At 34.1% G+C, this 12,795-nt stretch overlaps 1 protein-coding gene across 1 annotated transcript; it reads left to right on the top strand.

Annotated features, from left to right (window-relative positions):
- The first annotated feature begins 5,479 nt into the window (after positions 1-5,479).
- On the top strand, positions 5,480-12,401 carry LOC7459022 (cellulose synthase A catalytic subunit 1 [UDP-forming]). The gene is made up of 14 exons (XM_002324255.4): positions 5,480-5,803; positions 6,657-6,852; positions 6,946-7,124; positions 7,693-7,813; positions 7,899-8,085; positions 8,264-8,530; positions 8,620-8,965; positions 9,097-9,234; positions 9,330-9,455; positions 9,732-9,944; positions 10,039-10,303; positions 10,675-10,871; positions 10,959-11,309; positions 11,394-12,401. Exons 1-14 carry the CDS (start codon positions 5,723-5,725, stop codon positions 11,979-11,981), a joined length of 3,255 nt encoding a protein of 1,084 aa, XP_002324291.2. The 5' UTR covers positions 5,480-5,722; the 3' UTR covers positions 11,982-12,401.
- The last annotated feature ends 394 nt before the right edge of the window (positions 12,402-12,795 follow it).

Below are 12,795 nucleotides of genomic sequence, written 5' to 3'. Positions count from 1 at the left end.
GTGTTTTTTTTTTAATATATTAAAATAATATATTTTTTAAAATATAATCTAAAATAATAAATAATAAATTTTAACAAACTTTTGTTTGGGTCCACTTCCAAATGGGGGGCTAAGTATAAAGGCATGGGGAAAACATTATTTCAACACCTTGGAGTAAGTAGCTTTTGTTTTCTTTTTTATTTTCCATTTTGATCTCTTTTCTACCTTTGATTATCGTTTTTTTTAATTTAATATTTATATGATGTGTTTATAGTGATTTAGAGTTGATAATTTATTTTAATTTATATTCTATATAGTTATCTTGTTATAAAAAAATCTTTTATTATTAGATTGATATCAGAAAAGCATCCCAGTATGGTTTATTTTTTAAAAAATTTAGTTAAATAAAAAATAATTTTAAAAAAAACTAGGTTATTAATATTTGTGGAGTCAATGACTCGGTTTGCGAGTTTGGTAAGATAACTTTAGTTGTTTTTTTTCGCGGGTTTAGCAAAATATTTTTTTTTAATTGAATTTGATTATGTGATCGTCTATTTTTTTATCATATAGTTAAAAAAATAATTTCAGAAAAAAAACATGTTATTGAATTTTAAAAATTTCATGGGTCTCTTGATAGGTTTGATAAGTTTAACTTTTTAAAAAAAAATTATTTTTTTTCTTAGATATTGAGTTTATCGAGAATTAAGTTTCATAATTTGTTTTGTTTTGCTTTCTATGAGGTTATCATGGTCTTAAAAAAAGGTCTTAGTATTGGTTTGGTGCTCGATTTTGTGATTGTTATCATATGGTTAAATAAATAGTAATTTGGAAAAAAAAAAAGTTACTAATTCCAATAAAGTTCATTACCTAGTTTGCGGGTTTGAATTGTTGACCTGAGTTACTCGATTTACGGGTTTAACAGGTTTACCCATCAAACCTAATGTGTTTTTTTTTATAGTTTTTTATCCTTAATTTTTCTAGTTGTTTTTTCATTTATTTCACTTTTCTTCAATATTGGATTGGTTTTCAGTATTGGATTGGTTGAGAAATAAAATTTGTAGTTTATTTTTTTTTTTTTTTCTATAAGGTTTTCACAATCTCAAATAAATGTCTTTTTTATGGTTGATACTTGATTTTGCAAGCATCTAATTTTATCATAAAATTTAAAAACAAATAATTTACAAAAAACAACAAAGTTATTAAATTCATTGAAGTCCATGATCCAGGTCATAGGGTGATCGAGGTAGATTCAATCTGGCATTGTCTCAATATTTAAAAAACAAATTGTCATTTTAAAGTTTTTTCAAAAGCTATGCTATATTTTTACCGGTCATCCAAGTTGTCTTTGGACCTATTAATAAAATGTTTCACTTTGGATCAGCATGCGGTTTAATTCAAAACTCGAGCTAGACAAGGAGTTGGGTTGACAAGTTTCAAGATCGAATCATTTGATTGAATTTAATGATACTGCCAAAAAAATCTTCATACTTTTAACATTTTTTTTAAGTTTAGAAAAAGAATGGTCCAACCTGCAGCGGAATACAAGTGAATGTAATAGTATCTTTCTATAATATGTTTTTGACTCTACCATATATCTGTGATTTCTTAAATTTTAAAATTAAGAAGATAATTAATTGTGAATACCTTACATGTTTTTATAATCACATATACATTTGTCATACTTGAAAGGAGTAGAAAGAAAAGTTCATTGGAGACTCATCGTCACTCCGTCATAAACACCACTTCACTACCAAACAAAGCTCATCGAAACGGTTTCAACATTAATATGAAAGCACCCAACGGCATCGAAAGAGGCCATACATGTTGTCAAAACAACGACTCAGAAAGTAAACTAAACACAATATCGTTAAATGAGTATCTCATACTTATATTTAATCAATCAATCTAATTTAACTAAAAAAATTTAAAACCTAAATTTATCAAAAAATGAAAAATAAAAAGATTTGAGATAACCTGAATCATTTTCATAATTAGAAAAAAAAATCTTATAGAAAGCAAAAAAAGAAAAGAAAAGGAGCTCAATCTTCAATTGAATAAATGATGAATGATGAAACTGAAAAAACATGAGTCTAAAAAAAGGGAGGAGGGGAGACGCCCCTCCTAAATATGAGCTAATATTTCAAACTCGCAACCTGTGAAATTCTAGACCTTGGCTACATAAGGAAGCTCAATTCTCAACCAATTTAATGTTGAATGATGAAATAAAAATAATAATTTTAAAAATTAGCCAAAGATAATTGAACAAAAAATAACTATGATATGGACTTCAAATGTTAACCGATCAAAGTTTTCTGGTCATCCTATTTTTCCTTTTTAATGTTATGAGTTTTCTCTCTCTATTTCCTTTCCCTCACTTGATTTTCCCTTTAATTTTTGAGTTTGATGTGCTAAATACTCACTTGCTTATCTATCTTGTCTAAAATCTTGGTTTTTCTCTAGGGTTTTAGTGAGGAAGCTCTTAATTTTTTTTCTCTTCTATTTTTTGTAGTAGTGGTCACCAATTTAAAGGGAAAAAAGAAGCTGAATTTCTAGTTTTCTCAGCTTATTTACAAAAATATCATTAATGAGCCTACATGTTATTGTTGGTCTGACTATTGATATTATCACATGGCCTTTCCAAATATAGATTACCCTGAAATTTTAACTCAAGATAGAGCAATGTGTCAAGAGGCTCCTCATAAAATTTCAACCCAATTCAATGGTCGGATTAAGAATTATGCTCGATAATATAAAACTGATCAATATATAAGTTTACGTCAGAATTCAATTTTTCTTATTCAATCATTGCTAAAACCCTACCATTTATTTTACTAAGTCCTTGAGATAAATTTTTTATTCTAAAATATATTTATTTTTTCTTTACATCATTTGTTTTATTTAAAGACTTACTAAAGTTTCAAAGTAATATTATCGATTTTTAATCAAGATTTACACCAATATTTTTTCGCGCAGTTTTTTCTTAACTTTTATTTTTTATTTTCATTATAATTCATTTGAATTATTTTCTCATTCTCAAAATATATTTATTTTATTTTATTTTTAATTTTTATCCTTCAAAACCCTTTATCAATTTTAACATGATTTGATTTTTTTCTTTTTTATCAACGTGGGCAAGTGCCACGTTGCCTTCATGGTGAATCCGTCCATGCATGTGGGCAATGTGATGCAGATGGTGGCCCTATGATAGGCGGTGCTCAGGATTCTGGAATATATATATATATATGGTTGGTATAATGGTGGTTAAGCATTATTAATCTTGTAATTTGGGAAGTGGTTGAAATGGCTATTAATTTAGTTAAGCACGGAAAGTAAGGATCTATTTTGTTATCACACCATTAATAATTGGTGCTAATGATTTCTCCACACTTGTAATAAAAATATGCTTTCAAGCACTGAATAATTCTTTGTTCTTTAGAGACTGTAGTGTTGTACAAAACCGAGAAAACTGGAAAAAAATAACTGAAAAAATTGAATTATGAAAAAAAATCAATTAGAATTTTAAAAAAATTAATCGGTTCGATTCAGTTTTGGTTTTAGAAGCCTGAAACTGAAAAAACCGAACCGAACAGAATCCAAACTGAAAAAATCAAGCTAAATCAGAAAAACCGAGCCAAATTGAAAAAAACCGAGCCAAATCGGAAAAAACCGGTTTTTGTTCTAAAATAACCGAACCGAAACCGGTCAAACCAGTTTGATTATTTTTTTTGATAAAAACTGAACCGAACCGAAAATGATCACCCTAATTAGCACATGATTGTGACACGGGTGAAGACTTAAATTATGAGCTGGGTAAATCAATAACTTATTATTTTATTTTTTAAATAATTTTATTTTGAATATTTATTTTTAAACTGAAAACTTCTAGAAAAAATTGATTTAAAAAACAAAACTTATTTGGGTTATAAATTGATAAATCAAGTTAGCTAGAAAAAAAAAAACAGGTCTAAATCTCAAGCTAGTAGGTGAATGGATCAAACCACTAAGAATTTAAAGATTAAATCGGATCTTAAAAAAAAAAGAGAAGAGAAATCACAGGGCATTAACCAAGGAGGGAGACGTGTCAATTCAAGAAAATACCAAACACATAAGAAATCATTCTAAAAAGGAAAATCATTTTAGAAAATTTTAGGCATGCACAAATCGAGTCCACCGACAGCCAGCCACTAGAGTAGAAAACCGAAGCCACCGACAATTATCGGTAAATCATGAGGCACAGCCTGTTAACAGCAAAGAAAATATTCAACTAGTGTCGCTCTCTTGACAAACAATATTCCAACGGACAAAGATCGATACGTGTCAAGATATGATTGGTTTCATTACAATTAGCCAGTACCTTTCCACTGTAGAGCCAATCACACCAATACATGTCATCGAGCTCATGGAGATTAGCTAGTTAAATTGGAAAGCGACGTTCTAGCTGTTTATGATTTGGCTCCAGCTGCGTGTAGCTTCGACTCCGGTTTAAGCTTCTCGGCTTTCTAATCCACAGCCCAACTTTCCCATTTACGGAAGAGGCTAAGTTTGGAATGGATGATTTTATTTTCTTTTTATTATTGCTTCAATAGGGAACCAAGCTAGTTTGTATTGCTTTATTTTTTATTTTTTTTTTATTTTTTATCGATAATAAAATGTGTTTTTAAAAAGAAAATAATATGATATTGAAAAGTAAAATAAGATTTGCTTATAAAAATATTGTGTTTATAATTTCTTTTTGATATAAATGAAATTTTAATATTAATTTGTGAATGATTAAAAGAAGAAATAAAGCAGAAATAAGAACAAATATAATCTCAATTTTATATGTAAATGTGTTTGATAATGTAGTATGGGGTGCTTTTTAAAAATACATTTTAATTAAAAATATATCAAAATAATATTTATTATTATTATTTTTTAAAATTTAAATTGAAAAGTACATGAATAATCAATTTGATATTTTTAAATGAAAAAAATTATTAAATATTTTGAAAAACAGAAATTACAAGAAACATGTATTAAAGTTATTTCGGGAGTATTTGAGAGTGTGACAGTGGTTGCTTTTCAAAATATTTTTTATTTGAAAATGCATCAAAATAATATATTTTTATTTTTTTTAAAATTAATTTTGATATCAATATATCAAAACAATCCTAAATTATAAAATATATTAATTTTTTTTAATATAAAATACCATTTAAAATATAATTTCAAACGCAGCTTTGTAACAGTATTGAGCTTGAATTTTAACTAAAAAGCTAAGGACATTATAAATTTTGTTTATAACATGGTAAGTACACGTATAGTTTTTTCACCGGAGTAGATAAAAGGGAAGCCAAGGTGAGGCTGAGAGTTGTAACGGACGGCAAGCCAAGCGGGGTCGTTAGATTAAAAAGTAACCGGTTGACCCGGTAAAATAAAATAAATAAAATATCTTAATACATAAATAAACAAAAGAAAGACAAGAAAAAAGATAATAAAAAGACAGGAGCAGGCACTTATACACAACACTAGACAGAGAGACATACGGAGACAGGCAGCCAGCTAATAAGCCCACAGCAAGAGAAAGCAAAGGCAGATTCATAGATGGCGTGTTGAGTGGTGCGAAGAGTTCCACATTAATCCTTTCTCTTCATTTCCTTTTCATTCACAGATCCATTTCTCTCTATCTATCTATGTTTTCCTTTTGAAGAAAAGAAAGTAGGGAGTGAATTGATTTTGAGAGAAAGAAAGAAGTTAGGAAAAGATGGAAGCGAATGCTGGTATGGTTGCTGGGTCTTATAGGAGGAATGAGTTGGTTCGGATTCGACATGATTCCGATAGTGGGGTTTGTCTTCTTTTCTTTTCTTTTTTGGGTTTGATTTGATTTGGTTGCATTTCTGTGTGTTTGTGTGGATCTGAGTGTTGAGTTTTGTGAGAGTAATTTTTTTCTGGTAGGTTTTTGTATTTCAGCAATGTTTTGTTGTGTTGACTGACAGTGACTAGATCTAGTTGTTAGTGTTTGTGAATATGAGTGTTCAGTTTGATCTTGATTGCTTGATTTCTTTTAAGAAGATTTGGCCCTTTTTTTTATTCTTAATATTACATTTTCCTTAAGCCAGGATCATAGTATCTCGCATCAGTGAGATTTTTAACTTGTTTTTCTAGCCATGTGATAAATGAGATCCATCTATATCAATCAATGAAAGCTGATGTTTTATAATTATTTATTTCTGAGCTGAATTAAACTTGATAAAGTGACAATTGCAATCGTTTGGCTTCAGAGGATGCATGTTCTTTCTGTTTGGGATCTCTCTTAAATGCGTTAAGCAATATCAGGTTACTTACGTGATGTAAAATGTTAGAGGGGGCAGCGATTCCATAGTCTAATATGTCAAGAAGAAAGAATTCACGTTTACTTTTCTTGATTTCCTTTTATTTAAGAAGTAAAAGCACTCTGAATTGATCTCACGTCCTTTATTTTGTGGAATGTGTGGCTTGCATTGTGTCTTGCTGTGGACTTGATTGCTACTTTTAATGTGCCAGTAAAATTCCAACATTGCAGGCTGTTAGGGTCCGAAGTTAGGAAATCTCTGATTGAATACAGTTGTAGAATGCGATTTTTTTTTGATGTGGCACGTGAAACGATATATTTGTTTTCTGTATTCTAATCACTGCGTTTTTTTAATGGAATTCTGCAGCCCAAACCCCTCAAAAATTTGAATGGACAAACATGTCAAATTTGTGGGGATAATGTTGGAGTTACAGAAAATGGTGACATCTTTGTTGCATGCAATGAGTGTGCTTTCCCAGTTTGCCGTCCTTGTTACGAGTATGAGCGAAAAGATGGGACTCAGTCTTGCCCCCAGTGCAAGACTAGGTATCGAAGGCACAAAGGTCAGCTTGTTTCTTCATTGTTCTTTTGGGTTCTTTTCTGTTGTGTAGTCATTTTGTGATGTATCAACAAATGGGGTTTTATTGGTATTTCAGGGAGTCCTCGAGTGGATGGAGATGAGGATGAAGATGGCGTTGATGATCTGGAGAATGAGTTCAATTATGCCCAAGGCATTGGCAATGCAAAGCATCAGTGGCAGGGTGATGATATAGAACTTTCTTCATCCTCTAGACATGAATCTCAACCAATTCCCCTTCTCACAAATGGGCAGCCGGTATGCAGAGCTATCAATTTAGGGTTCATTTACATGCGCATGTTGGGTACTGCAAAATAGATCGAAAAACAATATATGCTTCTAGTGACCCGCATTATTTTGTACGTCCTTGTGAAATTTTGAACCTTTTCAAGCCCTCACTATTGATGCTTTGATTATTTTTAAGCCTCATCATATATGTTCGCAGTGCAAGACCACAATGCCAAGCGCTGCTTGATTAGTCTGTAAAGTATTTCAAAAACTCTTGGCTTTGTTATATACTGTCTCATCAATCTACTTGTATTACAATTACAAACTTTGTACTTGAGAGCTTCCAGTTTCTTTAAAGTCAGGGGTCTTTCTGGTTTTCTTACCTAGAGATGTAATTGAAACTGAAACTTCCACTAATTCAACAAGTCCCCCCCCCCTCTCTGGAAAAGAGAATTCATCGAGCTTGTTTCCTGTTTAGAAGCTAGCCAGCTGTAGATATTTAAAAATTCTTCTCTTCTTGGTGCATTATCAAGTGAACAACGTGAATGTTAGGTGTTATGATTTTGCAATATTTTGCTTATATGGATGTTATTTTCAGGTTTCTGGTGAAATCCCCTGTGCTACACCTGACAATCAATCTGTACGAACTACATCTGGTCCTTTGGGCCCTGCTGAAAGGAACGTTCACTCATCTCCTTACATTGATCCAAGGCAGCCAGGTATTCAAGCAACGGAGTTCGAGCATTTATAATCCTTTCTATTGTTTGTATGGCTTTGAGTTAATCATTTTTCCTATTGTTACAGTTCATGTTAGAATTGTGGATCCATCAAAGGACTTGAATTCTTATGGCCTTGGTAATGTTGACTGGAAGGAGAGGGTTGAAGGTTGGAAGCTCAAACAGGACAAAAATATGATGCAGATGACCAACAGATACTCTGAAGGAAAGGGGGACATGGAAGGTACTGGTTCGAATGGAGATGAACTTCAAATGTGAGTTTTCCTTCTTAAAGATTTAGGTTGCATCATTCTATCTTCTGGAAGCATATTACTTGCAATCTCTTATATTGAAGCATGGATTAGCTTTCAGATTCTATTAAAAGGATGGACCAATCTCCTTAACGCACTCAATTAACCATTTTGTGTCTGCATTTCTTTTCCTGCGTCACAGGGCTGATGATGCTCGACAACCTATGAGTCGTGTGGTGCCCATCTCTTCATCTTACCTGACTCCATATCGTGTTGTAATCATTCTGCGGCTTATTATTTTGGGATTCTTCTTACAATATCGTGTTACTCACCCAGTGAAAGATGCATATGGATTGTGGTTGACATCCGTTATCTGTGAAATTTGGTTTGCCTTGTCCTGGCTTTTGGATCAATTTCCAAAATGGATGCCTATCAATCGTGAGACCTATCTTGACAGGCTAGCATTGAGGTAAGTTAAATACATTTTATCAGTCAATAGAGTTTAGTGATGGAGTAATGGCTCTTATTGCTTGGCTAACTGCACTCTATATCTTGCAGATATGATCGCGAAGGAGAACCATCTCAGTTAGCCCCTATTGACATCTTTGTTAGTACCGTGGATCCCATGAAAGAACCTCCTCTTGTAACAGCAAACACTGTGTTGTCCATACTTGCTGTTGATTACCCTGTCGACAAAGTATCATGCTATGTTTCAGATGATGGTTCAGCAATGTTGACATTTGAAGCCCTTTCTGAAACTGCGGAGTTTGCAAGGAAGTGGGTGCCTTTCTGCAAGAAGCACAGTATTGAGCCTAGGGCCCCTGAGTTTTATTTTGCCCAAAAGATTGATTATCTGAAGGACAAGATACAGCCTTCTTTTGTCAAAGAGCGCCGAGCAATGAAGGTGAGTCAAGAAAAACAGCATGCCTTTTGCACAAACTTTTGGTGCATTTCGCATGGATTAAGTGGGTTCTTGTGTTTTTTTTACTTTTTTTCAACATTATACACGAGCATGAGCATAACTATGTGTCACAGAGAGAATATGAAGAATTCAAGGTGCGAATCAATGCTCTTGTTGCCAAAGCTCAGAAGATGCCTGAAGAAGGTTGGACGATGCAGGATGGAACTCCATGGCCTGGAAATAATCCCAGGGATCACCCAGGAATGATCCAGGTATTACCATCCTTCCTACATGTATCCATAATCATGCCTGCTTTTCCTTCTCTTTACCCTACACTTTACCCTTTCTTCCATATGGTGGAGAGCAGGTGTTTTTGGGTCACAGTGGGGGGCTTGACACAGATGGAAATGAGCTACCTCGACTTGTATATGTTTCCCGTGAAAAGAGACCTGGATTCCAGCATCACAAGAAAGCCGGAGCAATGAATGCATTGGTTTGTCATCTTAATTTCTTGTAGAATTTCACCCTTTGTTTCAATTTCTCAAATTCATTTCCATTCATCACAGATCATGGTACTATATGGGTGCTGCTTTTCATGCATATTAAAGGACAGTTGCTTATTTATTTTTCCTTAATTATACGGAAGTTGGCACTTATGTGTACACCATGGTTTGGTTCAAGATGATTGATTTCCTGAACTTAGACGCCTGCACCACAATTATCTGCTAAACATCAACATGTCCTCTGACTTGGTCTTTCTGTTATGCAGATTCGAGTTTCAGCTGTACTGACCAATGGTGCTTATCTTCTGAATGTCGATTGTGATCACTACTTCAATAACAGTAAAGCTCTCAAGGAAGCCATGTGTTTCATGATGGACCCTGCCTATGGAAAGAAGACGTGCTATGTACAGTTCCCACAACGTTTTGATGGCATTGACTTGCACGATCGATATGCCAATCGCAATATCGTTTTCTTCGATGTATGTTTTAGTTGATTTATCATCAATCTGAAAAATGTTCCTTTCTGTGTATTATTGCTATGGATGGCTCAACTTTTCTCATTGTATCTTGCAGATCAACTTGAAAGGTTTGGATGGCATCCAGGGGCCTGTGTATGTCGGAACTGGTTGTTGTTTTAACAGGCAAGCACTATATGGTTACGATCCAGTTTTGACCGAGGAAGATTTGGAACCAAACATTATTGTAAAGAGTTGTTGTGGCTCAAGAAAGAAGGGAAGGGGTGGTCATAAGAAATATATTGACAAGAAGAGGGCAATGAAAAGAACTGAATCCACTGTCCCCATTTTCAATATGGAAGACATTGAGGAGGGTGTTGAAGGTCGGTTTCTGCTAGAATTTATTTTTTTCTCACCTGTCCTTTTCGATTGAAGCCTTTTACCGGCCCTGCATCTCAGTAATTTGGTTTATGATGGAGCATGCTGGTCCTTGTATATGCATGGTCACTAGTGTTTTGATTACTTTTAACTTTGTTTATATATATATATATATATATATACATACATACATACATATATTATTTACAGTATCGAAGGTTTCATTTTCCAATGCCAAAGTTACTGGCAATGATAAACTACAGAACACTCAGTTTGAGATTTATCATGATTTTGATAAAACACTGGTGGAATCTACAAATGATCAGAGAAAAGTTAATGTAGCATGTTTTTCTAACTGCATTCCTTCTCTTTTCAGGATATGATGATGAGAGGTCACTTCTTATGTCGCAGAAGAGTTTAGAAAAGCGTTTTGGTCAGTCACCAGTTTTTATTGCAGCTACCTTCCAGGAACAGGGAGGCATCCCACCGACAACCAACCCTGCAACTCTGTTGAAAGAAGCTATCCATGTTATTAGCTGTGGATATGAAGACAAAACTGAATGGGGCAAGGAGGTCAGTCTAGCTTTGTACTCAGTAGCAATACTTTAGTCCGATCATGTTTAATTTATACCTTAGCTAATCCTTTTCGTTTGCTGCCAGATTGGATGGATCTATGGTTCTGTTACTGAAGATATTTTGACTGGGTTCAAGATGCATGCTCGTGGCTGGATATCAATCTATTGCATGCCTCCACGCCCAGCATTTAAGGGGTCTGCTCCTATCAATCTTTCTGATCGTTTGAACCAGGTTCTTCGGTGGGCCTTGGGATCTATTGAGATTTTGCTGAGCAGGCATTGCCCCATATGGTATGGATACAGTGGAAGACTAAAACTCTTGGAGAGGCTAGCATACATTAATACCATCGTTTACCCACTAACATCTCTTCCACTGCTTGCTTACTGTATACTTCCTGCCATTTGCCTTGTCACTGGAAAATTTATTATTCCTGAGGTAAGTGATGTTTCCATTTTGTTTGGTACTAGTTGATCATATGATTTAGATCTCAATTAACAAATCAATACGATTTCTTTTCAGATAAGTAACTACGCTGGCATGTGGTTCATTCTCCTTTTCATCTCCATCTTTGCTACTGGAATACTTGAGCTTAGATGGAGTGGAGTTGGTATTGAAGACTGGTGGAGGAATGAACAATTCTGGGTGATCGGTGGCACATCAGCTCATCTCTTTGCTGTCTTCCAAGGGCTTTTGAAAGTGCTTGCAGGTATTGATACCAACTTCACTGTCACTTCAAAAGCATCTGATGAGGATGGGGATTTTGCAGAGCTTTATGTGTTCAAATGGACATCTCTTCTCATCCCTCCAACCACTGTCATTCTACTGAACATGATGGGTATTGTGGCTGGTGTGTCCTTCGCCATAAACAGCGGGTACCAGTCATGGGGTCCGCTCTTTGGCAAGCTGTTCTTTGCTATTTGGGTCATTGCCCATTTGTATCCTTTCCTCAAGGGTTTGTTGGGTCGACAAAATCGTACACCAACAATTGTCATCGTCTGGTCTATACTCCTTGCTTCCATATTCTCCTTGCTATGGGTGCGCATCGACCCCTTCACCTCAGGCACCACACAAACCGCCTCAAACGGTCAATGTGGCGTCAATTGCTAGATTGTTTCCTGAGACAAATGCCATCTCTCCTCAAAGCCTACCCTCGTGTATATAACAAGAAACCAAGGCACAGGACAGTATCAATTAATTTATGTAGAAGGGGTGAACCTTAAAGAGATGTACTTCTGGGAGGCGCTGAAGGAGAGGGACACATTAGAAGAAAAACCCTTTTATAGTATCATCTTTGTTGTCGTCACTACCACATGGTGTTTCTATCCATCCCTACATGAGCAGATGTTGCTGGACTTTTTATGTTTGTTCATGCCATTGTTGTGCAGTTTTGTGATGCTTTATTTTTTTGGTAAAAGTTTATAGAAACATTCATCCATTGTCTAGAAGTACTTGGCTTAAGAATTCTTTCCAAGTGTAAGAATGGTTATCATCGAGTTTCAATATATTACAGATCTTTGTCATTGCAAATTGGCCCTTGATTTTTGTTCTGCTGCAGCGCAAGTTCGAGGTTGCGTTGTATTTTCGAATTGCTTTGTTCGGTCACCCACTGACCTTTTGGAAAGATGTTAAAACCGTGTTTTTTAAAAGTTTTATCTTTTTATTTTTTATTTTTTTTGTTTTTAATGTTTTTAAATATAATTTTAAATAAAAAATAATCACAAATATCTGCAATCATGCAAGTAACAAATGATGATGGTTTGTCATTTCGATTTTTTTTTAAATGTTAGTGATTGTGCAAGTTTGCGCGTACTTCGATTAATTTTACGGGTCATGAAATTAACAATTATATAAATTTTCATGATATAAGTTTTCAGTAACTATAAGACTTATAAGACTCGAACTGTTGACTATTATTTGATCT

This window comes from Populus trichocarpa, chromosome 18 (genome assembly GCF_000002775.5).
Source record: "Populus trichocarpa isolate Nisqually-1 chromosome 18, P.trichocarpa_v4.1, whole genome shotgun sequence".
Taxonomy (NCBI): domain Eukaryota; kingdom Viridiplantae; phylum Streptophyta; class Magnoliopsida; order Malpighiales; family Salicaceae; genus Populus; species Populus trichocarpa.
This window is presented reverse-complemented; position numbering and strand designations above follow the sequence as displayed.

Bases quoted from the DNA above. Each gene is read 5' to 3' on its own strand.
- LOC7459022 (XM_002324255.4), top strand. From the start codon at position 5,723: ATGGAAGCGAATGCTGGTATGGTTGCTGGGTCTTATAGGAGGAATGAG. The intron at 8,531-8,619 runs GTAAGTTAAATA...TATATCTTGCAG, and splicing joins CTTGACAGGCTAGCATTGAG to ATATGATCGCGAAGGAGAAC. The intron at 10,304-10,674 runs GTCGGTTTCTGC...TTCTCTTTTCAG, and splicing joins CATTGAGGAGGGTGTTGAAG to GATATGATGATGAGAGGTCA.